Here is a 27,657-nt window from a genome sequence, read left to right as displayed (position 1 = left end):
AATCAATCAAATATACATCCCTTGCCAACTGGGCAAAAAGGACAGTCTTTTAAAGTGATAGCTGTTATAATCAGCAGGGTAGGAACATAGGAACATAGGAAACTGCCATATACTGAGTCAGACCATTGGTCTATCTAGCTCAGTATTGTCTTCACAGACTGGCAGCGGCTTCTCCAAGGTTGCAGGCAAGAATTTCTCAGCCCTATCGTGGAGAAGCCAGGGAAGGAACTTGAAACCTTCTGCTCTTCCCAGAGCAGCTTCATCCCCTGAGGGGAATATCTTGCAGTGCTCACACATCAAGTCTCCCATTCATATGCAACCAGGGCAGACCCTGCTTAGCTATGGGGACAAGTCATGTTTGCTACCACAAGAAGAGCAGTTGTCCCAATCCAACGCATTGCATCCCTTCCAGTGGCTGCTACTGGGGTTCCCTTGTGTTCCTCTTTAGATTGTGAGCCCTCTTGGGCAGGAAACCATCTTTTCTTTTCTTTTCTTTTGCTATGTAAACCACTTTGAGAACTTGTTTTGGTTAAGAACAGAAGAACAGCCCTGTTGGATCAGGCCCAAGAAAGCCCATCAAGTCCAGCATCCTGTTTCACACAGTGCCCCACCAGATGCCTCTGGGAAGCCTGCAGACAAGAGGTGAGGGTATGCACTTTCCTGCAACTGGTATTTAGAGGCATCTTGCCTCCAAGACTGGTCTATAGCCCTCAGACTAGTAGCCATTGATAGACCTGTCCTCCATGAAATTATCTAAACCCCTCTTAAAGCCATCCAGGCTGTTGGCTGTCACCACAGTTGAAAAGTAGAGTAAGAATTCCAAATTATTATATTGTTGTTGTTGTTGATGATGATGATGATGATGATGACAACAATGCTAAATTAAAAACTTTACCAAGAGAACTTTCTATTGATGGGCTTTTAAAAAACAAAATCAGTTGGGGTGAAATCAACTACTCAATTCAGACATTTCCCCCATTGCCTCAGGAAAGAGTTCCACTGCACCACAAAGCTCCATTTGCCACAACCAGCAATGAGAACACTACATGCACATAGAACTCTGGATACCAGTCTCAATTTCTTAACATTATAAATGTTAATAATCAAGATGAAAAACCCAGTTACTATTTTATGTATATGCACAGCTTATTCTAAGATGCAACACAATGGTGATACTTCTATATGTATTTCCTATGAGTATATAAATATAGGCTAAACATATCCAAAGTCTACATAAAAGAGTTTTTTAAAAACAGGCTCAAGGCAAATCCCAGCATTTATAAGAGCACTGTAAGACCTTATTATAATACCGCACGTTTTTGTGGTATTTTTTTGAGGTATACCCGTATTTGGAACATATACACAAAGGTTTTCAAAAGTACAAAATACACATATAAACACAATGAAGGATCTAGTAATAAATTCTGTCTCCGAAGTAGTAATCCAGGCAGCCAACCATGTTCAGGAAGAACCTGACAACAGCTTACAGTATACATAATACATCCACCATTAGAGGATATCAGGGCTGCTTTTTTGCCACATTTTAATTTAGCCATTAGATTGCTAGCATGGAAGTAAATAATATTTTTGCTTAAGTTAAAAGGCTGGCACAACCAGTATATAAGCACAAAACTCCAATCCTTAAAAGTCATTTCTAAACTCCATAAGTCTGAGAGCCATTTAAATAAGCTATGCTTATATGCTTTGTTTTGAAACTTCTTGGGGCACTGCTTTCAAATGCTAGATTAAACTTCAGTCTGATTTTTCTAGCTTTGCCATTTCTGTCACATCTATAGCATATTTTAATATAAAACAAAATGAACTGTTTCCTCATATGGTTCTCCTCAAGTGAAATATGTTGAGGAAGGACACAAGAACAAAAGACAATATCTTTCAAAGCCTTGCAACTTGACAGATATTGTAAAGACATGAAACAGTGATGATGTTGGTAAATATTATGCGTACACAATCATATGGGCACTCATACTACTGGTTTGAAAATTCATTCCTTCTATGCATGTCAGTCTTTGAGTTCTGCACATGAACTTCATGAGAGGAGCAGATCCCTACTCACAGTGGAAGCCCTCCTACCAACCAAATTGGAAACCAGGTTTTATTTTCTTTTGCCAACTGAAACTTCAAATGTAGTTTCAGTTATGCTGTTCAACCCTATGCATGTTAACTTGAAAATAAGTCCCACTGGCTCACAAGTTCCACAGCATTAAAAGGGAGAAACAGGAGCTACATCCTCACAAGAGGCTGCTTTGGACCTCAGCCAGATTGTTGCTGGTTGTCAAATATGCACAGAGGAGGAGGGGGGCATTTTTCATTGATCCCCCCACTCTCTCTAAAAGTGCTATTGGCTGACAGGAATATGTCCTTGAGGGTCATACAGCCCCCAGGGACATAGTCCTGGCCCAAATAGCACTTTGTGGGGAGGGAGTTCAAGAAAAAATGTTTCCACTTCCTCTGTGTGTGGCCGTCTGCTAAGCAACACCCTGGCTGAGGTCTGAAGCAGCCTCTTGTGAGGACAAAGCTCCTATTCTGCCCTTTTAATGCTGAGGAACATGCAAGCCACTGAATTCAATGGGACTTACTCTCTAGAAAGTGTGAACAGGAGAACTGCCTTAATTAAGGCACTTATCTATTATTTAAACATACTCTCCAGTATGTTTTAATGCTACAGAAATACTTAGTCTACAGAGAGCGGCTTACTTACGTCTGGGGCTCCTTTTCATTTTGTTGTTTTTGCTGTGGCTGAAGAACGTTATTTACCAGCTCAGTGATCCCACTAAAGGGAAACCACCTGTTTAAATAAGCAAATAATGTGACTGAATAACCAAATAAAATCATACTAGCATAAATGTTTTCTTACCCAATAATAATAGTCATATAAAGGCAGAAAAGCTACAGCCAATGGGAATGTTCACTGCAATTAAGTCAGCCACTATAAGGATGTAAGGGAAATAAAGTTTTACACTTAGTAGTCCACAAGCAGGTAGCAAGAAACTACATCCAACTAAAATGTGGATGAAGTAAGAAGCTGTAGGTAGCTCTTACAAGCCAATCAGGAAGCAGATGACTAACTGCAGCCTATCAGATATTAGCAAAACCTAATACCATCAAAGGTGCAGAAAGCAGAATAAAGAAGGTAAAGAAGTCAAGCCCACTGCACTTTTAAGATATTTTACTTACTGTGTCACTTGTGGTTTTTGTTCTTCTTTGACCCTAAAAAGATAAGTTTGCACAACTGAGTGCAGTGTACTAGAACACAATTCCTACCTACAGCCCCCTCTTTCTCACTATTTTACTGGCAACAGGAAAACTCACTGCTATTTACCTGTAGGTTTACTACAACTTGCATTGTGACCATTTTTCCACTAAGGTGCTTTGAGTGATATTTTGTGACTAGCATTTATTTGGTTCTTTCAACAAAATTACTTGGAATATTAAAATGTTAAGTGCTGTAACTAGTTAGCTACACAACTGACAAAATAAATGTAACCCTAACCTTACACATTAAAAGGCATACTTTACTTTAGTAATTAAAAGCAATATATGGCCTACATACATACTAAAACACTGTAATAAAACAGAATGCTGCAAGAATATTGCAGTTTGTTTAGTTGTTTGTAGCAGAGATAATCACTATTAACTGCAACGTAACCTCAGAAATTCTCTATAAAGGCCACACATTATGTTTGTGGTGAAGTTCATGGCTTGAACTCTAGTTCTGTGAGGCTGTTCATGCTTATAACAATCAGAAATGCAAAATAGCATGCAAACACTAGGAGCAAGTAGTTAGATAGCAAAAGGCACTGATCTCATGATATCTAACCACAAGCAAATATCATGTGTGAACAAGCATTTAGCTAACTCACTTCCTAGTTTGACAGAATTTTTTTTAAGAGATAGCTTGCATTTAATACATATTGGGGCCATTCACACGGCAGGGCGGGTGGAGGGACAGGTGGGGATGAAGGCTGGATAACCCCACCTTCCCCCCACAGATGAGCACTTGAATGGTGCTGGGAGAGCAGACTGTGTTTCCAGATGATCCTCACTGTGTGGTGCAGCGTGGGGCTCAGGAGACTGGGATGACGTGTCCCTGCCTCTGGATATCCCATAATGCACTGCGCAACATGTGCAGTGCACTGGGCAATTCCCCAAGGAGACAGCACTCTAGGCGCCTGTCTGTGTCCTCTGGGGCTGAATACAGCCCCAGAAAGCACACAATCCCAGAGCCCGAGTTAAGGGCTTTCTCAAGCCTTTAACCTTGGCTAAGACCCAGGTTGAAAAGCTAGGCTAGGCAGCATTGCCCCCTGGGATCAGGCCCAATCCCAGTTCTCACATGCTGCCAAACCCAGGCTGGGCTTCCCTAGTCTGGGTTAGGGTATGCATGAGAACAGCCTCTTTTTGTATAATATATTCACAAAAGTGGGGGGTTTTTTACATTGAAAATTACTTCCATAGCTCATGCATCTACATATTATGCAATGTTGCATGAACAATTTTGTAAACAAAAAACAGCACTTCATTAAGTTTGGAGATTTAAAACAGTCTGTTATACTACTTATTTAAATTCGTGCCAGAAACTAAGACAGGCCAATCTTCATCTACTAAAATCAGGGCAGGGTACAGTTTTCATTCTTCTTCCCTGTACATTCCCCTTTTGCAATAAAAAGCAGATGCCCTGAACGCGTATTTTACAGGTGACGAGGCAAGCAAGTGTTTAACAAATACGTGGTTGGTCAAAATGCCTATTTTGGCCTTTAGTTCCTCAGTTCTGTGTGCATTAAAAGCAAGCAAATGGGGACGAGTACTTGAGTTGCCCATGAGGAGTACTCTTGAGGGGCAAACACAAGTAACAGAGCCCTGACTTGGGGGGGGGGGGCTTGTATTCTATTGTATCATTTTAAATTTCAGTATGAGATAGTTGGCACAGAGAAATGGCAGGGAGAAAAGATTTTTAACCCTTCTTCACCTGCCATTTCTTTTCTCCAAATCATGTTCCCCCACAGCTTCTTCCCTCAAAGGGCTCAAAACACAGGTAACAATGTATTTTGATCCAACAGGATGTCAAATTGTTATAGATAAATGGTGAATATGGAGGCCACCACATCTCCACTCAAAACAATCCACACCCAAAACTGTTCTAATTTTTTTAAAACAGTGCCAGAGTTTCGTTACATAGTTTTGCAGGTATTCATTGTTCCAATGCATTCACACTGGAGGGATGGTGGTTAAAGGTCACCTGCTGCTTCAAGTGAATGTTTGAGGTATCATACGGGAAACCTTTGCCAAAACTGCAGTTGCTGCCACCAGCGAGCAAAGTAAAGAGCCCTGTACCCATGTCTCAGTTTGTATGTGAGTAAGTCCATCTCAGTCAGTCAGTCAGCCAAACCAATGCTGATCACTTTTCTACCTGTGCTCAGTTTAGAAAATGGCCTGTTACTTAGTTGCTGACCAGGATTATAGGATGTTCTAATCGTATGCATAAGCAAGAGCTTTGCTGATTGTGTCCCTGATGAAAGGAATGATGCAGCAGAGCAGCATGCATATGCTTGCAGAGAAAGTGAAGAAGCACCTCGTAAGGAAATAGATTTAATGCTGATGCCAAATCTTTAAAATAATGGGAAGAATGCATCTTTAAAGTCATGGGAAGCGTTCAACAGCATGCAGATATTATAAAATACCCCACACATATTTTAAAAGACTAAGGAAGTATTTTCATCACTTATTGCTGTTGAACAAAAGAAGCTGCTGTATACAAAGTCAGATAATTGGTCCATCTAACGCAGTATTACCTATTCTGACTGTCAAAGATTCCCCCAAAGCCTCGGACAAGAGTCTTACCATCCGTGATACCCGAGATCCTTTTAACTGGAGATGCCATGGATTGAACCGAGAACCTTAAACATGCAAAGCCTAAGCTCTGAGCTATGACCTCCCCACCTCTTTACCTATAACCCAACATAGGGCAAAAGCTATTTTGTAGTACAGAGACACAAAATGAAACCTGAGTCTGGCCATTTGTTTTAACTCAGAAACAGAGGTGATCAGAAATACACTTTATGATGCAAGGTCCTTGTTCTTCTGCATGTGTATATATGCTATGATTCCACCTTTTATCATCACATTCTTTGACACATGGGTGGAAACCTTGTTAGCTTCATCTCTCTCTCTCTCTTTTTAACCATCCATCTTGTTGTCTTGCCCACAATGTTTACAACTACTAATTATTAATGTCCAGTGTCCACAGCCCAACATGCCTCTTGCACTTCATATGCTGAAAGCATAACCCTAACTGAATTTAGTATCATTAGTGAATGTTCAGAAATTCAGCACAACTGATAACACAGATAACAATAACTTGTGAAAATCTTCAACCATGCCCCATGCCACAAGCAGCATTTAAACCTATGCCTGACTGTCAGTGTCTACCGCACTTCCCAAGGTCCCTATCTGAACAGGGCCTCAATCATAGAAATACAATTAAAGAATGACCGAGCATGAGATGCTTCCACTGACACCCCCTCCAGCAAGCACTCAACAACTCCCCACCCCACCCCCAATCACCAACTTTTGCCCTACAGGAAGGAAGGAAGATAGCAAGGCTAGGAGAAGTTAGAGGAATCATGTTCTTTTGTCAGATTCTAAGTCTGGATAGCTGAATTCCTTCTTCTTTTTTTGGCCATCTCTGAATTACCTCTTTTATTCTATAGCAGGGGACACTAATGAATGTGAGAACTGAACCAAATGCATAAATGGTTATCCTAGTTATTTTTAATCATCATCATCATCATCATCAATATTTACAATATTTATATGTCACTTTTCAAGAAAAATATTCTCAAAGCATTTTACATAGCAAAATGAATAAAAAGGAAGTTCCCTGTACCAAAGATAATCTAGAAAGAAAAGGAAGACACAGCAATAGTCACTGGAGGGATAATATATTGGGTTGAATAGGGATATATGGTATCCCTCTGCTAAATATTTAAGAGCAACTGCTTAAAAGGTGCCTCTCTGCCCAGTTAGCAGAAGACACTGTTCTGCATATAATCCAATTTCACTTCTTTACTGAGGTGATAAGATATTTTGCATTAATTGAAACATACATGCAGAGCGCAGAAGGAACGAGAAACATGGTAATCTATATATTAGCAAATTAAGATGAATTAATGGAGATTAATTTTAGATAATGCACCAGATAACGTCAAGAGAAGTCATACTTGGTAGAATTACCTATTAAATGGAAACAAATACCACCACCACCCAACCTCCCCCTCCCCGCCCCAAAACCCCCCCAGATATCTTCAAGTGGTCAAAGATAATCTTCATCTAATTGTAAGATCCCTCTCCTGGATAGCTGTACTGGTATCCTCCAACACATACAAAAAAGTCATATGTGGCTGAAAAGTTTGCTGACTACTTTGTGATATTTTAATTGGTCCCAATAAAAGTTTTTTGAGTATTTTTTCTAATGGACAAATACAGCGACACATGATTTCTTCTCTCTCCAGTGGCCATGATAAATTTATTTCTCTAATTCTTTACCCCTCTTATTTTCCCTAGGCACACACTAATTCAAAAGGGGGAAAATAGAATGTTGTGGCATCTTAAAAACTAACACATTTATTGTAGTATAAACTTTCATGGATTACAGCCCTCATAGAATGCATGGAGGTGCCACAAAACGATGTCATTTTTGCTGCAACAGACTAACATGGCTATTCCCTTGGACGTTGTTACCATGGAAAGCAAAATAGAAAGTAGGTTAACTACTAGCATCATAATTGCAGTTCCTCTGATTCAGAGCACCCCCAAGTGGATGGCAAGAGTAATTGCAGGGAATATCCTTCAAGATTCTGTAAAACTATGGATGGAGGCTGTGCACTAACAAATTTCTGTGGGAAAAGGAATGCTGCCTCTCCCTCACTACTACTACTACTACTACTACTATGCACTAGGTATGACCCTACACTGACTCTACATTGACCCTGTGACCCTAATAACTGTAAAAACATAATGGATTATGTGCTCCATATAAGTCAATGGAGTACAGGAAACTGACTAGACCTAATAGCAAGCAGCTTCTGGTCTGCTCAACACAAAAATATTAATATTCCTAAATGGTGGGGCATTGGCCTTCTTTGGTGTAAATGTGCGGGCATGATTCTTTTTTAAAAGGGCTTTAGTAGCATTAATGGACTTGTGGATAAGCATCCATCTCTGCCCATACTTAAACCATACTTTAACAACATGGTTTTAAAGGCCTTTAAAACCTATGTATATGTGTTTGTGTGCAAATACTTGTATGCATATAATTTGCTGGCAGTGTTCTGAACTTTACTAAAAACAATTTAACAGCCCTAATTTACCAATACATCAATTTAACTACTCTAATTTACCAATACTTCATTAAAATATTAAAAATGCAACCAATTTACAAAAATAGATAAGTTTCTTGATTTCCCTATTCATTTTCCAATGAAGACCTCTCATTTCAGACTAAGTAAAGTAAAGTGTGCCATCAAGTCAATTTCAACACCTGGTGGACGCCCACAGAGCGCTGTGGTTTTCTTTGGTATTATACAGGAGACGTATTGCCTCCTCCCATGCAGTATATGATGCCTTTCAGCATCTTCCTATTTTGCTGCTGCCCAATATAGTACCAGCAGGGATTTGAACCAGCAACGTTCTGCTTGTTAGTCCAGCATTTCCCCGCTGCGCCATTAGGTGGCTTTTCAGACCACTGAGGTAGAATGCCTACATGACTTCCTGAGACATTACCCTTTGAAAGAGAAGGCTATATTTAAACAAAAGTCAACAAGCCATATGGCCTAGCTCGAGGTGGATCCAACAGGAAATTACACAGGGTACCAAAGGGGAAAAAATCGTTTAGTTAAAAAAGATAATTTTTCACAAAAAAATTAAAATTTCACATATAATTAAAACATATACATTCATAAGACTCTATGCAACACAGTGCCTCATCCTCATCACTTCATGGAGTTCACCTCAGGACATGAAGATGGACACTAGCTTAGCTGGCTTTTAAATGGGGATAAGACAAATTCATGGAGAACAGGAAATGGAACAGAGGCAAGCATTCGGGGAGAGCAGTTGCCTTTGTGCACTGCTCCAGGTTTCTCGGAAGCATTTCACTAGCCAGTGTTAGAAACAGGAGGCTGAACCTTTAGTCTGACCCTGCACAGCTCTTCTTTTGTTCTTAAGGTGTGAACAGACTCCACTTCTTACCCTAAGGCAAGTGACTGCAAAGCCAGGGCTACAGCTAGGTAATTTCAGACTTTGGACCTAGTGGCCTTACAGGGCCCCTGTAACTCCCACCCCGCAAATTTCTACATGTCATTTCCTGCACAGTGTCCATTACAACTATTCTAATTAGACTCTATGCAATTGTTAAAATATTTTAACAACTGTTTTTAAACAAAGTTCACAGAGCAGTTTACATAGCAAAAGGACCCACAGTCTCTAATCAGATACAGAGGGAGCACCAGCACCCCAGCAATAGCCACCATCAGCGATGCTGTGCTGGGATGAAAAGGTGTAGTCCACAGACTAGGAAAATAAGACTTTTTAGTGATGAAAAGGCAGCAATTCTAATCCAATGCCCCCAAAACACATATAATCTTAAAGAAATGTCAAATAAAGACCTAATCAGCAGTGGGAGGGGAACAGGAATCCACAATAGGCCAGTCACACACATTATTGCCCCCACAAAAGGTTTCTTAGGGAGGAAAAAGTCAACACTAGTAATCCAATGCCCAATAAACTCATGATCCATGGCGGGGATGGGAGGGAGCAGGAATTCACAACAGCTCCTCACAAGCCCTTTTTAACAAGAAAGGAATTGTTTTAATGTTAGAAGTATATGGCTTGTGGGGCGCGGGGAGACCGACTTTGTACAAAACATAGAACAGAGGAAGGGGGAAAATGGGATCCAAAACTCACAGTTCTCCTGGTCTTGGAGGATTTTTGAAAAGACTGAGGTGAGGAAAGGCTACTCCATTCTGTGTTGCATTTTCTTCCCTGCTTCTTATATACACACATACACACAGACAGACATTCTACATACAAACACACATACTCCACTCCACTCCCATCTCACTCTCACTCACATGACTTTGTTTTGTTTTTCTGTGTATAATAAAGCAAGGTGGCAAATGTGTGCACTTGGATGGAGGACAAGGATAACGAGTGGCGGATGTGGCATCCAACTGTCTCTCCCTCCACTTCTGCTGTCTCCTTTTCTCCTCTGGCCACCCACCTGCTTTTCCTGCTCCCAGCTCCCAGCCAGAAGAACAGGCAGGTGGCCAGAGGACAAGAGAGTGGTGGGTGCAGCTCCCAGCTGGCTTACCAGCTTCTCTGGCCATGCAGCTGGACAAAGGAACCAGTGAGCTGGCTGGCAGCCACATGGGTGGCCAGAGAAGCCAGTGAACTGTACCAGCTGCTCCTACCAAAGAGAGAAGAGAGCTGGTCTTGTGGTACCAAGCATGACTTGTCCCCTTAGCTAAGGAGGGGCTGCCCTGGCTGCATATGAAAGGGAGACCAGATGTGTGAGCACTGTAAGATATTCCCCTCAGGGGATGGAGCCACTTTGGGAAGAGCATCTAGGTTCCAAGTTCCCTCCCTGGCATCTCCAAGATAGGGCCGAGAGAGATTCCTGCCTTCAACCTTGGAGAAACCACTGCCAGTCTGTGTAGAAAATACTGAACTAGATGGACCTATGGTCTGACTCAGTATATGGCAGCTTCCTATGTTCACCGCACCTCCTTTTCCCGCAGGCCCATCCACTGGCGGTGGCAGGAGCAGCAGGAGCAGTGGGCCAGGCTTTGCATGGAGCATCAAAAGTCCTTGGGCCAGCCCTGTTCACAGAAGGTGCCAGAGCACCCTGGCACACCCTACTGGATCCACCCCAGCCTAGATTGTGTCAAGATATAGTGACAGACATAAAGGACATAAGCAATGCCCTTCATTAAATTAAGTGCACACTACAGAACTACTAGAGGCCCTGCAGTTCTCTCTGTGCCTTCATCCCACACACACCAGAACTCTACCCTATGCCTTTTCCTCACTTCCTGTACCTTCTTCATACTTTGTTTCCCTCCAACTGCTACTTCCTTCTCTAATTTTCATACATACTGTTACACAAATGATAGTGAGTATATAGATACACTTCAGTTGCTGCTTGCTCAGACTCACCGCTAAGGAGATGGCAAGATGGCAGAGGACCTTCCAAGAACACACAAGGCAGTGGCAGGGTGGTGAATAGATGCGAGGGCATTCCACAAGTGCACATGCAACACTGACATATCTTGCAAGGGCACATGGGGCAGTGGCAGGTGATGGTGGAACTTGCAAGGGCACACAAGGCTGTGGGAGACTGCCTTCCAAGGGCATAACAGAGTGTGGCTAAACAGGGCTGCTGCTGCTCTTCTGCTACCTAAGCTTCCCAGCACTCCCCCAACACTGGATGCTCCACCAGCAGCTCTCTAATGCCACCAAGCCATGCAGCAATCCCAGCAAGAACAAGAGGACTCCTTAAAGGAGGGTTGTTCTCACTGGCATCTGGAGCCTTGCCAGCTCAGCCACATCATCAGGCCACACCTGTGCCATAGTAGTGAAGGCAGCCAGTCAAGTGGCCAGTGGCCAAGAAGATGGGCAGTCGGGTAGCGGTGAAGAAGAGGAAAGAAGGAAAGCAGTGGGCTCTGCCTTTGAATACATAGGTTCTATATCATAGTACCTCTAATTATGGAGGTTAAACTTAGCCAGCATGAGTAATAGCCACTGTAGCACTTCTCCATGAATCTGAACAATGCACTTTTAATAAGAAGATGAGAGTCCTCCTAAATCAGATTAAAAATCCATCTAGCCCAGCTTCCTGTTTCATACAGTGCCTTCTGAGAAGCTCCAAAAACCTCACAGAAATGAAACGGCACTACCCGATTCCCCGCAACAAGCAACTAGAATTCTGGGGAAGATTCTACAGCAGAGGTATACTGCCCCTTATGAACAGCCAGAATTCTGCCTTTGAACATTAATGTTCTACATCAAAGGTGCACACCTATGAATATGGAGACTACTTAAGCCAACATAGGTGAGAGCCACTGTTACACTTCTCTTTCCCACAGTGCCCAATCAGATTTTCTATTTCAAAAAAACCTTGAAATTCAGTAATGAGGGGGGAAAACGTTCAGTTTAAAATAAAATATAGGGCGCAATTGTAAAACCAGCATTATATGTGAGACTCAAACTTTTGGTTTAAGTTGAGAGTTAAGATGTTTTCTTAATTTTCACTCATGCGCTAAAAAGTGTGGAAGTTGCAAGTTAAAGTACTCATCTTAATGCCCATGTCATATATACTGTATACACTTTTTAGATTTAAATGGCATTCAAGTTAAGATGGGCACTTTATTTGAAATTTCCACACTTTGTATAGCACAAGTGAAAATTAAAGCATCTTAACTATCATCTTAAACCAAAGGTTTTTTTAATTACTACAATTAATAATAATAATTATTAATACAACTATTGCTAACAAAGAGATCTGGCCCCCGGTCTGCTTTATGCTAGTTGTCTAGCGACAGAACACAAGATAAAACAGAGAGACAGAAGTGGAGATTGCTCTGCTGCCATCCACCTCCAGGAAATAAAAGAGGACTGGATCTAGGGGACAATAAGCAGGAAAGATATTTAGGCAGTTAATCATCAGTGGGAGTTGTGTCCCTAAATATATTTTTCATTTTGAAATCCTCCATATGATAAGTGGTTCAATACTAGAATGTCTGTAGTCTGTGGAAATACTTCATACATTTGAATAGGTTCAACAAAATTATTTATAAGGTAGTTAATAAACATATTCTGTTGGGTAGTCTCAATACAGTCACTTAAAAGTTAATTACATGAATTTCAAAATGTAATCTCTTAAGTTGTAAACAATAATATTTTTATTGGGGGAGTAAAATTAATTCTATCAAAGCAGAAATGTAATACTACTTGTATATTTTATTCTGTTTATGTGTGTATACTATTGAGTGTGTGTGTGTGTACACTTTGTTCAAACTTTTGTATGAAGTGAATGCTGAATGTTTAATAACTGAATGAATCTAGAGTCATAGATGCAAGACTATTTACCTAACAAATAATTGTTCTAAAGCAGGGACTCAATGCTCTTGTTACCAGCTAATTAGGAACATTCATTCATGTTTGTTTGCAGTTGGTGTATTCATTTAAAATGAATAGAACTGTCATTCATGACGAGACAATATGAAAGCAGGAGACTGTAAATACAAAATGTCATTAATAACCAATGCAGATAACAATGCAATTGTAAGAAACATGGAATTAGACATTATTCTTGAGTGTCAGAAGAAATTGCTTACAGTTCAATATTTTATTTTCTTCCTACAACAATTATTTCTTTGAAATACATTACAAAGTCTTAAATAAAAAGCTCCACAAGTTACCAGACATGCTGTTAAAAATTAACAGCAACCTCTGTAACTGTATTATCACTTAGGAAGAAAAAAAATTCTAACAGTTAGAAATAAAGAAAATATAATGATACTCTAATTCAGAATAAAGGATGCAATTTTCAAAATAGATTAAATGGTTCAGGAACAAAACAAAACAGACTGTGTCCTACTTGTAGTATGCAAATTACCTCACACATTTTAAAAACTAACCTATAATTACTAATGTTAATACACACAAGAAATCACTTTATATTTTAATAGCTTAGACTGGAACTTTAATAGTATTAAAGATAATAGTATTAAAGTGAACAAGAAAAGAAACGCAAGGAAATAATAACGGATGCAAAAAGAGAGTTTGAGCAGCATATAGCTAGAAGTGTCAAGGAGAACAACAAAAACTTCTTTAAATATATCAGAAGTAGAAAACCTGCCAGGGAGGTGGTTGGCCCCTTAGATGATGAGGGCGTGAAAGGGATTATTAAGGAGGATAAAGAGATTGTAGAGAAGTTGAATGAGTTCTTTGCGTCTGTCTTCACGGCGGAGGATACTGACCAAATACCTGCTATGGAACTGAGCTTCTCAGGTTTAGAGGCTGAAGAACTGGGCCAATTTGAGGTGACAAAGGAAGATAGACTAAACTGTCTTGAAAAACTAAAAATTAACAAATTGCCAGGGCCAGATGGCATCCACCCAAAAGTTCTGAAGGAACTCAAATGTGAAATTGCTGATCTCCTAGCAAAAATGTTTAACTTGTCCCTGCAATCAGGCTCTGTACCAGAGGACTGGAAAGTAGCCAATGTCACCCCAATTTTCAAAAAGGGATACAGAGGGGATCTGGGAAATTACAGGCTGGTTAGCTTAACTTTGATGCTAGGTAAATTGATAGAAAGCATACTTAAGGACAAAATTGTTAAACATATAGAAGAAAAGGCCTTGCTGAAGGAGAACCAGCATGGCTTTTGCAAGGGCAAGTCTTTCCTCACTAACCTTTTGGAGTTCTTTGAGAGTGCCAACAGGCATGTGGATAAAAGTAATACAGTTGACATAGTCCTATGTCAAACAGTGATCTGGTTTACATAGGACTTAAAAAGCTTTTGACAAAGTTCCCCACCAAAGACTCTTGAGAAAACTTAGCAGTCTTAGATATGGGGACAAGTTCATGTGTGGATTGATAAGTGGTTGAAGGATAGGAAACAAAGCACAGGAATTAATTGACAGTTCTCTAATTGGAGTAAAGTAAGAAGTGAGGTCACACTGATTGGTATCAGGACCAGTGCTTTTTAATTTATTCTAGAAGTTGAGGTAATCAGCGAGGTGGCCACATTTGCAGATGACACCAAACTATTTAGAGTTGTGATATCCACAACAAACTGTGAAGAGCTCCAAAAGCATCTCTCCAAACTGCGGAAGTGGGCAACAAAATGGCAAATGTGGTTCACAAGTGCTAGCAAGTGTAAGGTGATGCATACTGGGGCAAAAAACCCCAACTTTACATATATTCTAGAAATAAAGGAAGCTGCCATTTACTGAGTCAGACCATAGGTCCATCAAAGACTGGCAGCGGCTTCTCCAAACAGTCTACAAAGACTGGCAGCGGCTTCTCCAAACTTGCAGGCAGGAATCTCTCTCAGCCCTAGTGTACTGTATGCTTTGGTAGTTTGTTGGTTCAATAAAAAAATCTTGTCCTATCAAAAATTAAAAAAAAATAATCTTGTCCTATCTTGGAGATGCCAGGGAATGAAAGTGGAACCTAGATGCTCTTCCCAGAGCAGCTCCATCTCCTAAGGGGAATATCTGGTGGGGTCTGAGCTGTCAGTGATTTACCAGGAGAGAGATCTTAAGGTCATGGTGGACAGCTCCTTGAAAATGCTGACTCTGTGTGCAGCAGCTATGAAATAGGCCAATTCCATGCTTGGGATCATTAGGAAGGGGATTGGAAATAAAAATAAAAATAAAAATGCTAATATTATAATGCCCTTGTATAAATCTATGGTGCAGCCACATCTGGAGTACAATATAGTTTTAGTCACCATATTTTGATACTGGAGAACTGGAGAAGGTACAGAAGAGGGCAACCAAGATGATCAGGGGCCTGGAGCACCTTCCTAATGAGGCTAGCCTACAGCATCTAGGGCTCTTTACTTTGGAAAAGAGGTGACTAAGTGGGGACATGACTAATGGGAGACATGGTAAATAACATTATGCATGGAGTGGAGAGAGTGAACAGAGAGAAATTTCTCTCTCACTCACACTGAAGGTCAGGAAATTGAGGACCGACAAGAGGAAGTACTTTTTCACACAGCACATAATTAATCTATGGAATTCTTTGCCATGGGATGGGGTGATGGCCACCAGCTTGGATGGCTTTAAAGGGGACTTAGACAGATTCATGGAGGACAGGTCTATCAGTGGATACTAGTCTGGTGGCTATGAGCTTCAGAGGCATGATGTCTAGAGTTGCCAACTGTCCCACATTAGTATGGGTTGTCCATACTTCCTGCGGGGAAATCCTGTTCGGGACACAATTTGTCCCACTTTTTACCTTAAAATAACTTTTTAAAAAAACTTTTAAAGCTGCCGCTGAGCAACAGTGGAGCAGGACAGCGGCAAGAGCACTTCCACCTCCCAAACTGGGAATGGGCCTTGGCTGCTCTGGGGCAGGGGCTCGCTGGGTTGGGCACCCTGGCAAGAGGTGCGCTGCAGCTGAACTAAAAGCACTCAAGCACTCACCGCCACTGACTCACTGCTGGAGGGAGGGATGGAGTGGGAGAGAAAGTGGCGAAAGAGTCCCTTCCTCAGCCCCACCTTCCTCCCAAATGAGGCAGATGGTCCGATTTCAGGCTTCTGTGCAATACCAGCTATATTAGGCACGATCAATAATAGAGGACTGAAATCTCAGTTGGACTACTTAAATGGAGACTCCTAATCGCCCAATGCAGCACTGGCAGCTAAGGTGTCAAATGTTCATTCCTAGTACTGTGCCACTGATATATCATGACTTGAGGCACTGTGCTGACACCACAAGCTGACAGAGGGTTACAGGCTGGTATATTAGCCCAAGGTGCTATGATGCCCTGTTGTGAGATACAAGTTATAGAGAAGGACAACTCATCTACTTGCCATCTTTATGATGAGTAAGCCATTAGAGGACCCTTCACACCAGTCAGGAGCACCAACTGGGGAAGGCAGAGAAGGAATACTCCCTGCAGGGGAGTAACAGCAGGAGAGAGGGCATGCCCTCAACTCTTGCCTGCAGGCTCCCAGTGGCATCTGGTGGGCCACTGTGTGAAACAGGATGCTGGACTAGATGAGTCATGGGCCTGATCCAGCAGGGCTGTTCTTATGTGCTTATGTTATGTTAATAGCCCTCCCTTCCCCATGTATCAGGCAATGCCTGGTTACTCTTCAGGAGTACCTACACTACTTCACTGGTTACTCTGAAGCATCAAAAGTAATCACAAGAGATGCTTTTAAAATAGTTTTCTTATGCAATTTAAATGTGAATGCACACGTGAGCAGGCCTTTGAACTTTGCCGTGAATCTTCCTCCACCACTAAAATCTCTTTTCTCACACACAACCAAACGTGAAATAGCATCCCTAAACCAGCACACTGCCGTTTGACCAACACACTGCAAATTTCAGCACACTGAATTTTACCTAGAAACATTGAGCAATCAGATTGAAACTGATCGATCTTGCAGTACAACCTATCTAGGACAGGGCTCAATAAACCCTGCATGCCATCTTGTCACTGCCCAGTAGATATTTAACCGTGGTAATATTTATATATCTGATGAGATATTTAACCAATTTCTGGAGAAACTGGCTCAATTATTGCTTCATGCCAATTCCACCTTGGGCCAAAGCTCACTTTCCCTCCTCCTCTCCACTGTCACATCACCCTGACCCTTCCTGCCTCCTCTTTCCACTCACTTGCTGGCTGGCCTGTGCATTGCTGCTGCGGTTGTCTCTCCTGATCTGGTTTTGGTTTTGTTTCTTTTCGTTTCTAAGGAAAGTGCAGTACTGGGGAGACAGCAGCAGCAATGGATAGGCCAGCAAGTGAATGAGCCAGTTGCTGCTGCCCAAGCAGCAGCATCACTGGCACTGATGAGTGGCAGAGAGTACAAAACTGCAACAGCAGTGGCTGCAACAGTGGTAGTGGCAGCAAGTGTCAAAATGTGTCTTGTAAACTTGTAAAAGGGGATAACAGCATGTTACTTGTAAAAGTGAATGACCTTAAAACAGTGGTACCTATGCTGGTAACCAAGGCTTGACCACTGTAATGCACTCTACGTGGGAATGCCTTTGTAAGTAGTCTGGAAACTAGGATTGGTACAGAATGCAGCAGCCAGATTGGTCTCTGGGACAATCCGAAAGGACCACATATTTAACACTGATTTTAAAAGAACTGCACTGGCTACCGATATATTTCCAGGCAAAATATAAAGTGCTGGTTATTATGTGCATTAATTACGGGCCCAGGGTATCTAAGAGAGGGCCTTCTTTGTCATGAACCCTGCCATTTATTACTATCTTCTGGAGGGGTCCAGTTATGGTTGCTGCCACATTTGCTGGAGACTCAGGACCAGGCATATTTTTGGGAGGTAAAACCTTTATAGGCAGCTACAGCTGGAAGGAGGGATAAATGAAAATCCCCTTGCACAACAAGAAGTGCTCTTCCTCAAGCACAATGTTAGTCTGATGTTAGCACCAGTGTGTGTCTACATATATCACCCAGGCCTGAAACAGCACTGACTGGTCACCAATACCAGAAGTGTGAGGGGAAAGCTCTCCAAACCTGAAACACTGTGCTGGAACTCTCAATGTTTGACCAAAAGAACACAACTATATACCACTTGGTCATGAAAGCACCACTTCACTGGACTCATCCTATCCAGGGCTACTGGGCTCGGCTACTACCTAGAAGCAGTGCTCTAAAGAAAATTATTCTGATTGGAGACAAGCAATCTCTCCAGAACAGAACTTTCCATAAATAGGAGCTGAGTACTGAGCAAGCTACTAAAGAAAGGCCGCTGAACAGGGTCAAAGAAGAGGATGCAAGACCTGAGTTTCCTTAAAAGGCTGAAAAGACCTGTGGTAGGGATTCAGTCAGAGAAAGATAAGCAAACAGATCATACTGCTGGTTAGAGTTCTGGTGGGAGACCTAGGCTGAGTACTTCATCTTCAGGGTTAAGCTGATTCCAGGAAAATATCATACAAGCATATTCATCATAGAGCCCCTGGTGGCGCAGTGGTAAAACTGCCGCCCTGTAACCAGAAGGTTACAAGTTCGATCCTGACCAGGGGCTCAAGGTTGACTCAGCCTTCCATCCTTCCGAGGTCGGTAAAATGAGTACCCAGAATGTTGGGGGCAATATGCTAAATCATTGTAAACCGCTTAGAGAGCTCCGGCTATAAAGCGGTATATAAATGTAAGTGCTATTGCTATAGCTATTGGTATCACTTTATGACAGCAACATGTTGAAACAGCCATCACTGATACAACACAGGCAACTTTCATATTCCATTACTTCAAAGAGAAGCTGAGTTCATGGACAGGATAACCGCAGTTATAATTGGCCGAAGTTGTAACTGCAGTATGCCCGAATGTGCGAAACCGAGGTTACAAACCAAAAGCTAACTCCGTTTTGTATCGACAAACTGCAATTGGAACCTTCAGTTTTCTCTAAGCTTCACTGCCAACAACCGTGGTTTTGTCGCCAAAGCATTACGTCCAACTGCTGACTCAGCTTTAACCACAATTTTGCACACATTTCCAAACCCCAGTCATAGAGGCAGTAATGCAGACCTGCCTGAGGACATGGCTGCTCCTTGCTTTCAGAACTTCTCACTGGCAGCTTCTCGGAAAACCGGTCACGCCCCTCCTGTCAGTCGTGCAGCTATGGCGTTGCCAGGCTACAGAATCGCCACCATGAACCATCCCAGACTGGCCAGCCTGTCAAGCATCCCTGATTCCCAATCTGTCCCTTGCTCCCCACACCCAGCAAGTGGTAGGGCGTAGGGGTGTGCATGGAACTGGCTGGTCCTGTTCAGTTCAAGTCCGGACCAGATCCGAACTGGACCACGCCAGTTCGGTCCTGCACCCCCTCGAACTGCCCCCTGTTCGGTTCGGTCCGGGGGTGCGCGGACATTTTTTAAAATTAAAAAATATTTACTTGCCCCCTTCGGGGGAGTTGCTGGAGGCGGCAGGGGGGTCCACAGAGGTTCCCCCTCCCCCCGCCGGCCTCCCTTTATGCCGCCACCGGCCATTCAGCTGGCTCTTTGGCTCATTCGGGGCTTCCCTCTCTGGCGTGGTGGCCATTTTGGAGGCCGCTGCGCCTGCGCAATTGGCCTCTGTGTGGCACAAGCCAATTGCGCAGGCACGGCAGCCTCCAAAATGGCCACCGCACCATTCACCAGTGTCAGTCTTGGGCCAACTGAGATCCCTTTTCAAGGATCCAGCCACCTAATCCAGGGCTCAGTGGCCAGGCATGGGAGTGAAAGCCCACAGGGACAACTCCAGACAGCTCATAAGAAGGACCATCAGAGGGGAGAGAAGAGAAATGCCTGGGTGATTCTTGTGCTATTTTTTTCCAAACAAAGGGTGGGGAGGAGGCCACTTCCGGGGAGGAGGGTTTACAACCCTGGCTTCTTCTTATTATTATTATTACATGTATATCCCACTCTTCCTCCAAGGAGCTCAGAGCAGTGTACTACATACTTGAGTTTCTCTTTCACAACAACCCTGTGAAGTAGGTTAGGCTAGGAGAGAAGTGACTGGCCCAGAGTCACCCAGCTAGTTTCATGGTTTACTCATGAGCAAGACCAGCGGGATAAGAATCGCTCCAGTTCTTGGAGCAATATGTCCTCTGTGATGAGGGTGGCTATCCCAGCCCATGCAGACTATACACGCTCACGAGAGTGTCAGGCCATGGGTGCTCCATATAGATCTGTGTTGCTGTCTGTATCCCAGAGACTGCTTTCCTGGTCCCAGGGATGGCAGCCAAACTCTTGTGCAAAGAAACCCCCTGCCTTGCCCTTGCCTGCAACCCCTGCAGTCGACCCAGCTGCCCCGGGGTCGGTGGAGCAGAAGAAAGTGCCCATGATTCACCATGCCTGCTTCTCTGTATATGGTGCACAGTCAAAGCAGACTCAGGATTTTGAAATTTGAGTAAATTAATTTATTGTTTGCTTGCTTGCTTGCTTGTTTGTTTGTTAAATTTATCGCCTTTCATTAAAGCAATCTCGAGGCGGTTTACAGCAAAAAAAATTTAATACAACATTGTAAAAAAGACACAATTAAAATATTAAGTGGGGGGGGGAATAATAAACAAATCTGATTAAAAATTTAAAACAAAAAGCATAAAAGCAATAAAGATTATAAAGAGCAGCAGCAGAGAATTAAATAAATGCCTGGGCAAAAAGCCTACATTTTTTCTAAAAGCTGTGATGGAAACTGAGGAGCGAATAGCCACCGGGAGAGCATTCCAGAGTCTGGGGGCAGCAACAGAGAAGGCCCTGTCCCGCGTGCACGACAACCGAGCCTCCCTCATTGTCGGCACCCGGAGCAGAGCCCCCTCAGATGATCTTGTCAAGCAGGCAGCAACCCTTGGGAGCAGGTGGTCCCTCAGGTATCCCGGGCCCAAACCATTTAGGGCTTTAAAGGTCAAAACCAGCACCTTGAAATCGACCTGGAAACAAACTGGTAGCCAGTGCAGCTCTTTCAAAATGGGTGTGATGTGCTCCCACCGGGCAGCTCCAGATAAAACCCTAGCTGCCGCATTTTGCACTAGCTGCAGTTTCCGGATGTTCTTCAAGGGCAGCCCCATGTAGAGCGCGTTATAGTAATCCAGCCTTGATGTGACTAAGGCATGGGTAACTGTGGCCAGATCTGCCTTCTCGAGAAAGGGACGCAGCTGGCGCACTAGCCGAAACTGTGCAAAGGCACCACTGGCCACCGCCTCCACCTGAGCTTCTAAAAGCAGATAATAGGTAATACCGCCAAGGTAATACCCCCAAGCTGCATACTTGTTCCTTCAGGGGGAGTGCAACCCCATCCAGAACCGGTAAAATATCCTCATCCCAATTGGCTCTCCTACTGACCAACATTACCTCCATCTTGTCTGGATTCAATTTCAGTTTATTAGCCCCCATCCAACCCATCACGTCCTCCAGACCCCGATTCAGGACATCCACCACCTCCCTAGGATCAGGTGACAAGGAGAAATAGAGCTGAGTGTCATCCGCATATTGCTGACAACTCAGTCCAAGACCCCGGATGACCTCTCCCAGCGGCTTCATGTAGATATTAAACAGCATGGGGGATAAGACCGAACCCTGCGGGACCCCACAGGCCAATGGCCACAGAGCCAAGCAGTAGTCCCCCAGCACCACCTTCTGGACCGTTGGGCCACTCCACGGTCATGAAGGTAGCCAGGCTATCTGCTGTAAACTGCTTTGAGAATATCTGTGGTGGTGGCGATGGCAGCGGTGGTGGTACTAGCAGCAGCAGCACAAGAGAACAGAATTGGCTTCCAAGACTGGAGCAATGGAACAACTTAAGCCATATCCTGGTACTGCTAACTCAGTACAGCAATACAATACAATACAACTGGTCATAAAACTATTTTACAAGAGCAAAATAGTTCTGCACAAATTAACATAGCCCTATTTAACATAAATGACCCTATTTAACATTTATTATTTATTTAACATGTTTTTATACCGCCAAAAACTTACGTCTCTGAGCAACAAAGCAAACAAAACAAAGCAAAAAAGATGACAACAAAGCAAAAAAGATGACAACAGAAAAGGTTAAAACATTAAATGACAACAGATAAGTTAAAATATTAGTTAAAACAAAATAAATGGCAACAAAAAAGTTAAAACATTACAACAATTTAAATTTTTAAAACAATATTTAACCCTATTAAAGGAACCATTCTTTAATTCCTTTTGCTATGCAACCAGCTTTTTGCCCAGGCATTTATTTGATTCTCTGCTGCTGCTCTTTATACTCTGTATTACTTTTATGCTTTTGTTTTAAATTTTTAATCAGATTTGTTTAATATTTTTCACTTAATATTTTAATTGTGTCTTTTTTACCATCTTATGTTTACATTTTTGCTGTAAACGGCCTTGGGATTGTTTTAATGAAAGGTAGGGGTGTGCACGGAACCGCAGAGCTGCAGTCCGGCACTGTGGGGTGGGTTCCTTTAAGGGCGGGGAGGGTTTACTTACCCCCCCGCCACTTGCCCCCGTCCAGCGCGCGTATTTAATGTAATAATTGGGGCAGCAGGATACTTCCCTGCTGCCCCTTGTCCCTCTGCAATGCCGCCAGCCGCTTTGACTCACAGTTTTGAAAGTAATTACTGCTGCCCAGTGCCAATAATGAAGTTGAAGAAGAAGCCGGCCTCCACTTCGGCGCCTCTCCGCCCGGCGGCTCCCCCAGGAGCCGCCGCCACCTCCCAGCAGCCACTGAGAGCGGCTCTGCCATGGAGGACGCGCCGCGGCGCCGCGGCAACCCTCACTTCCGGCTACCATGCGACTTTCCCCCGCATACAGAGTGGCAGAATGCAGCCACTCTGTATGTGGGGGAAAGTCGCATGGTAGCCGGAAGTGAGGGTTGCCGCGGCGCGTCCTCCATGGCAGAGCCGCTCTCAGTGGCTGCTGGGAGGTGGCGGCGGCTCCTGGGGGAGCCGCCGGGCGGAGAGGCGCCGAAGTGGAGGCCGGCTTCTTCTTCAACTTCATTATTGGCACTGGGCAGCAGTAATTACTTTCAAAACTGTGAGTCAAAGCGGCTGGCGGCATTGCAGAGGGACAAGGGGCAGCAGGGAAGTATCCTGCTGCCCCAATTATTACATTAAATACGCGCGCTGGACGGGGGCAAGTGGCGGGGGGGTAAGTAAACCCTCCCCGCCCTCAAAGGAACCCCCCCACCCGGACCCGGACCAGCCAGATCCGAACCGGTCTGGAAAGTCCGGAGGCCTTTACAATGGCTTCCGGACCGGTTCGGACGCACCCCTAATGAAAGGCGGTATATAAATTTAACAATAAATAAACAAACAAACAAACAAACCACTTCCCTGTTAACTGGGCAAAGAGGCACCTTTCTAAAGTGGTGATTCTCTTTATTTAGCAGGGGGAAAGCAACTGACCCTATCCACCCCCAGCACAGTATCTCCAGTGACTGTTGCTGGTGTCTATATTATGTTTCTTTTTAGAAAGTGAGCCCTTTAGGGACAGGGAACTTACTTATTATTTCTCTATGCAAACCGTTTTGGAAACTTTCGTTGAAAAGCAGTATATAAATATTTGCAGTCATAGTAGTAGTATTTAATAATGCCTGTAATGACAGGATCTGGAAAACAGATTTCCAGCATAAGGATTCTTGCTTGGGTAAGTTCTGACAAACAACATGAAGTGTTTAAATATTACATGAAATAGTCTTTTGAACCAGTGCATGCTCCACTGAAGAAAACGGGGTCTACACCAGAAAAACATTTTAAAAACTGAGTCCTAAGAATGAAACGGAAGCAAAGTGAACTTTCACAAAAATGATTTTTTTAAATCCTTCTGGCTGAAGCTGACTCACCATCCTAGCACTCAAATGAGCCATTCAGCTCAGTTTATTTTTAAATCAAACCTTCAGCAAAAAGTTGCTATTTTTATACTTTGCTGTCAATATAAATAAAGCTTTCTAATCAGTAATCCAAAACTAACACTTTTGTACATACAAATGGATTTCTCATTGCTCATTTGAACCCAGAAACCAAAAGCACAGCAAATACTCTTGATTTTGAAATTATTCAAAAACGTCTTCACATAAAGGTTTAAATGAAACATTCCACATGATGTTACAAGCTATAAGCCCTGTCAACTTAAAACTAAATGGCAACATCAGTTTGGATCAGTTTTCAGGTGGAAGTGAAATCAAACAACTTCTGAAGGGCAACTGCAACTCTATGGCACCTTACTAATTCAACTAAAAGTAAAAAATTCGAATCAGTGGCTTGCCTCTTCTGATCACATTAATACTACTTCTTCTTTTCCTGACACAATTATGGGAGTGTGTACAGCCATTAACAGCAAAAAGCTCTCCTAACTGACTTTACATTTGAAAGCTGTGGGTCTCTCATATGTAGGAGGAATAACCAATGTGCCTATACACTCCAGCATAGCATCCCTCCCAGTGAATATTTCTAGTGTGTCCCTGGTGTTACTTTTTAGATTGCAAGTCCCTTTGGGAGAAGGAACCATCCTTTGATTCCTTTTGCTATGTATACCATGTTGCAAATCTTTGTTGTTTATAAAGGGTTGTTGTGAAAGAGAAACTCAAGTATGTAGTACACCGCTCTGGGCTCCTTGGAGGAAGAGCGGTATATAAATGTAAAAATCGTCATCATCATAGCAGCAGCTAAAAAAATCGTTCAGTATTAGGTCTTGACGGCTTTTTTGTGTCGGGTAAATGCTTTGATGTGGTGCTGGAACATCAAGACTACTACTGACTAGATTACTGCTCACCAGCACGGGGCGGGAGGAGGAATGCTGGGAATTACCTGTTTGGGAGGCTTGCATTTCCCCCCAAACGTGTGTGAGAGTAAGGCTTGTTCACATGTTGCCCTTTGATTAACTATTAGATACTAGGTAAATTTTACTAAACCAGATTTGTTCAGCTCAGTGATTACTCTTGGGATCATGCAGGGCAGTAAGAGGTTTTCAGTATAAACTTTACAACCAAAGCAATGATAAACCGCTGCAGAGAACAAGTGGGGTATCTCTGGGTATAGGTTTGATGTATACCTCCCAGAGTGTGACTATATATGTGAGCACTCTAAGATATTCCCCTTAGAGGATGGGGGCACTCTGGGAAGAGCACCTGCCTGCTTGCATGCAGGAGGTTCCATGTTCCCTCCCTGGCAGCATCTCCAAGATAGGGCTGAGAGAGACTCCTGCCTGCAACCTTGGAGAAGCCAAGCCAGACTGGGTAGACAGTACTGAGCTAGTTGGACCAATGGTCTGACTCAGTATAAGATAGCTTCCTATGTTCCTATGATCTATGTCTGCCAGAAACATAATGGGTGAATAAGGGTAAAACAGTTAGAAATATAAACAAGATGTACATAATTAAATCTTTGGAAAACTTGGAGAAAGATAAAGAACTTGGAACTATGGATTGAAATACACCTCTAAACTAAATCTGCATCATTCTTTCTTGGCTTGTTAGACTAATAAATAAATCTCTAAATGAAATCCTTTGATTCTGCTAGACAGTACTGAACAAGAACACTATAAGATACACAGCTGTACAATATCTATTTAATGGCAGCAAAGAGGACCTGGTCCTTGCCACATATCTGCAAAGTCTCATCCAGTGGAACCTTTGGGGGTGATTAGTGAGCTGTTACATCATAGTGCTACTTTGTTGACAGCTATGGAACCCGCAGAGACCCAAAATGACACTTTTGCTTTTTGCAGAGAAAGTCACCCATATACATTTTCAGTTTGACCCCACTATTGTATCAGACTCAATAGCAGAAGTAACTATTTTAGATTCTCCTCCTCCTGTTAGGTTTTATGAGATAAGCTTCAATGGTTGACACCAGTGTTCCCTCTAACACGGATTCCCAGATGTTGACTACAACTCCCAGAATCCCCAGCTGCAATGGCTTTTGCTTGGGGATTCTGGGGGTTGTAGTCAACAACATCTGGGAATCCCTGTTAGAGGGAACACTGGTTAACACTCAAGGATGTGGACAGGAGAATTGGTTCTATTCATGCACAACCCTTCTGGTTGCCCATTGTTCATCCTGGTTGATTCTGGCAAGTCAAGAGACGTTGGAGGCCCAGGTATTGATTATAATTAGTTTCTCATTAAGGGAAAGTATAAAACTACCTAGGTTAAAAGAGACCAGGGTAAGGCCTCTATTAAAGAAACCTTTCCTTAATTCCCATGAGTTGGGGAATTACAGACCTGTTCCAAATCTTCTGTTCTCAGGCAAAGGTGGTCAAACAAGATATGACTGAGCAGTTCCAGATGCTCCCTGATAGAAGAAACTACCTAGATCCATTTCAGTTGAACTTTAGGACAGGGTTTAATACTGGGACTGCTTTGGTCAGTCTGGCTAAGGGAGCATGGCTCAACTGATTCTCCTGGACCTCTCAGCAGCTTTCAGTACCATCCATCATGATACCATTCTGGATCAACGGGTGGAGTTTGAGTACTGCTCTGTAGTGATTTCACTTCTACCTTGCAGGGAGATTCCAAAAGATGAGGTTGGGGGATTCCTCACACATTTTGCAGTGGGGGGCAGGGGGAGAGACACTTTTGGGAGAGAGAAATATGTGCTCCTCAAGACTCATGCCTCTGTTCCCTGTGGAAACAAACATAGTGTAGTTTTTTTTAACTTCTGCAATTGTTCCACTGCAATTGGAGAGTCAGTTGCGTATCTCAACCACACTACACACAATGAGGGAGACTTTCAGTATTGCTTCCTATAGACTCTTGTGCCTGTGATAAGTGTCATACTGCATCTAGCTGGTGAGTCTGGGTACCTGGGGACTTCTGAATAAGACCAGGAACTGAACCTTCAGAGTGGTAAAATACATGACACTCTCCAGAAATATTTGTGTTTTCCTAGTCTGAATTCTTCATTAGATTATAGAAAAGTAGAATTTCTTAGTTCCTCTGACAATTAAAAAACAGACATACCTGGGATATTTTTTAAAAGTATCACTCTTTCACAAAACTTATAAAAGTTCATGACACCAATATATATACAGCATTAACACATAACTGCAACATGTAATGTAAAATAGTTAAATATAGAAATCAGTTAATTATGATAAGCAGAACTAAGTTGTTACCATTTAGCCTATTTAGAACCATATATAAACAGTAGAAATAAAACCTATTAATATCAGAGGCTTCAATTTCTAAAGTTTCAATTTCTAAATTATAAAATAGGACATTTTACTGGAACTCTTCTAAAACATTGTAAATGATTTTACACAGAGCAAAAACACATCTAAACAACTTGTTATGCCAAGCAACCTGACAGGTGGTTTGTGACAGGTGCCATTGATCATTCTTTGTTTAACATAGACCAAGCTGTTACTTAGTAACATAGTGAACAAAACATTTCTAACACTGTC

General features: G+C 42.7%; 1 protein-coding gene across 47 annotated transcripts in view; it reads right to left on the bottom strand.

Moving 5' to 3' along the window:
* Window positions 1-27,657, bottom strand: part of RIMS2 (regulating synaptic membrane exocytosis 2) — a 741,645-nt gene that overhangs the window by 627,552 nt on the left and 86,436 nt on the right. For 42 of the 47 annotated variants that reach the window (XM_053313368.1, XM_053313376.1, XM_053313396.1 and 39 more), the window contains exons 2-3: window positions 3,196-3,228; window positions 2,720-2,806 (exon numbers count right to left, since the gene is read on the bottom strand). The exons of 4 other annotated variants lie outside the window; for them this stretch is intronic. In XM_053313368.1, the coding sequence (XP_053169343.1) occupies window positions 2,720-2,806; window positions 3,196-3,228 (120 nt within the window). The remainder of the gene's footprint in view (window positions 1-2,719; window positions 2,807-3,195; window positions 3,229-27,657) is intronic. One more of the 47 variants, XM_053313351.1, reaches the window with a different exon arrangement.

Source organism: Hemicordylus capensis, chromosome 4, assembly GCF_027244095.1.
Source record: "Hemicordylus capensis ecotype Gifberg chromosome 4, rHemCap1.1.pri, whole genome shotgun sequence".
NCBI lineage: Eukaryota > Metazoa > Chordata > Lepidosauria > Squamata > Cordylidae > Hemicordylus > Hemicordylus capensis.
Note: the sequence above shows the minus strand (reverse complement) of the source record. Positions and strands in the feature narration are given on the sequence as shown.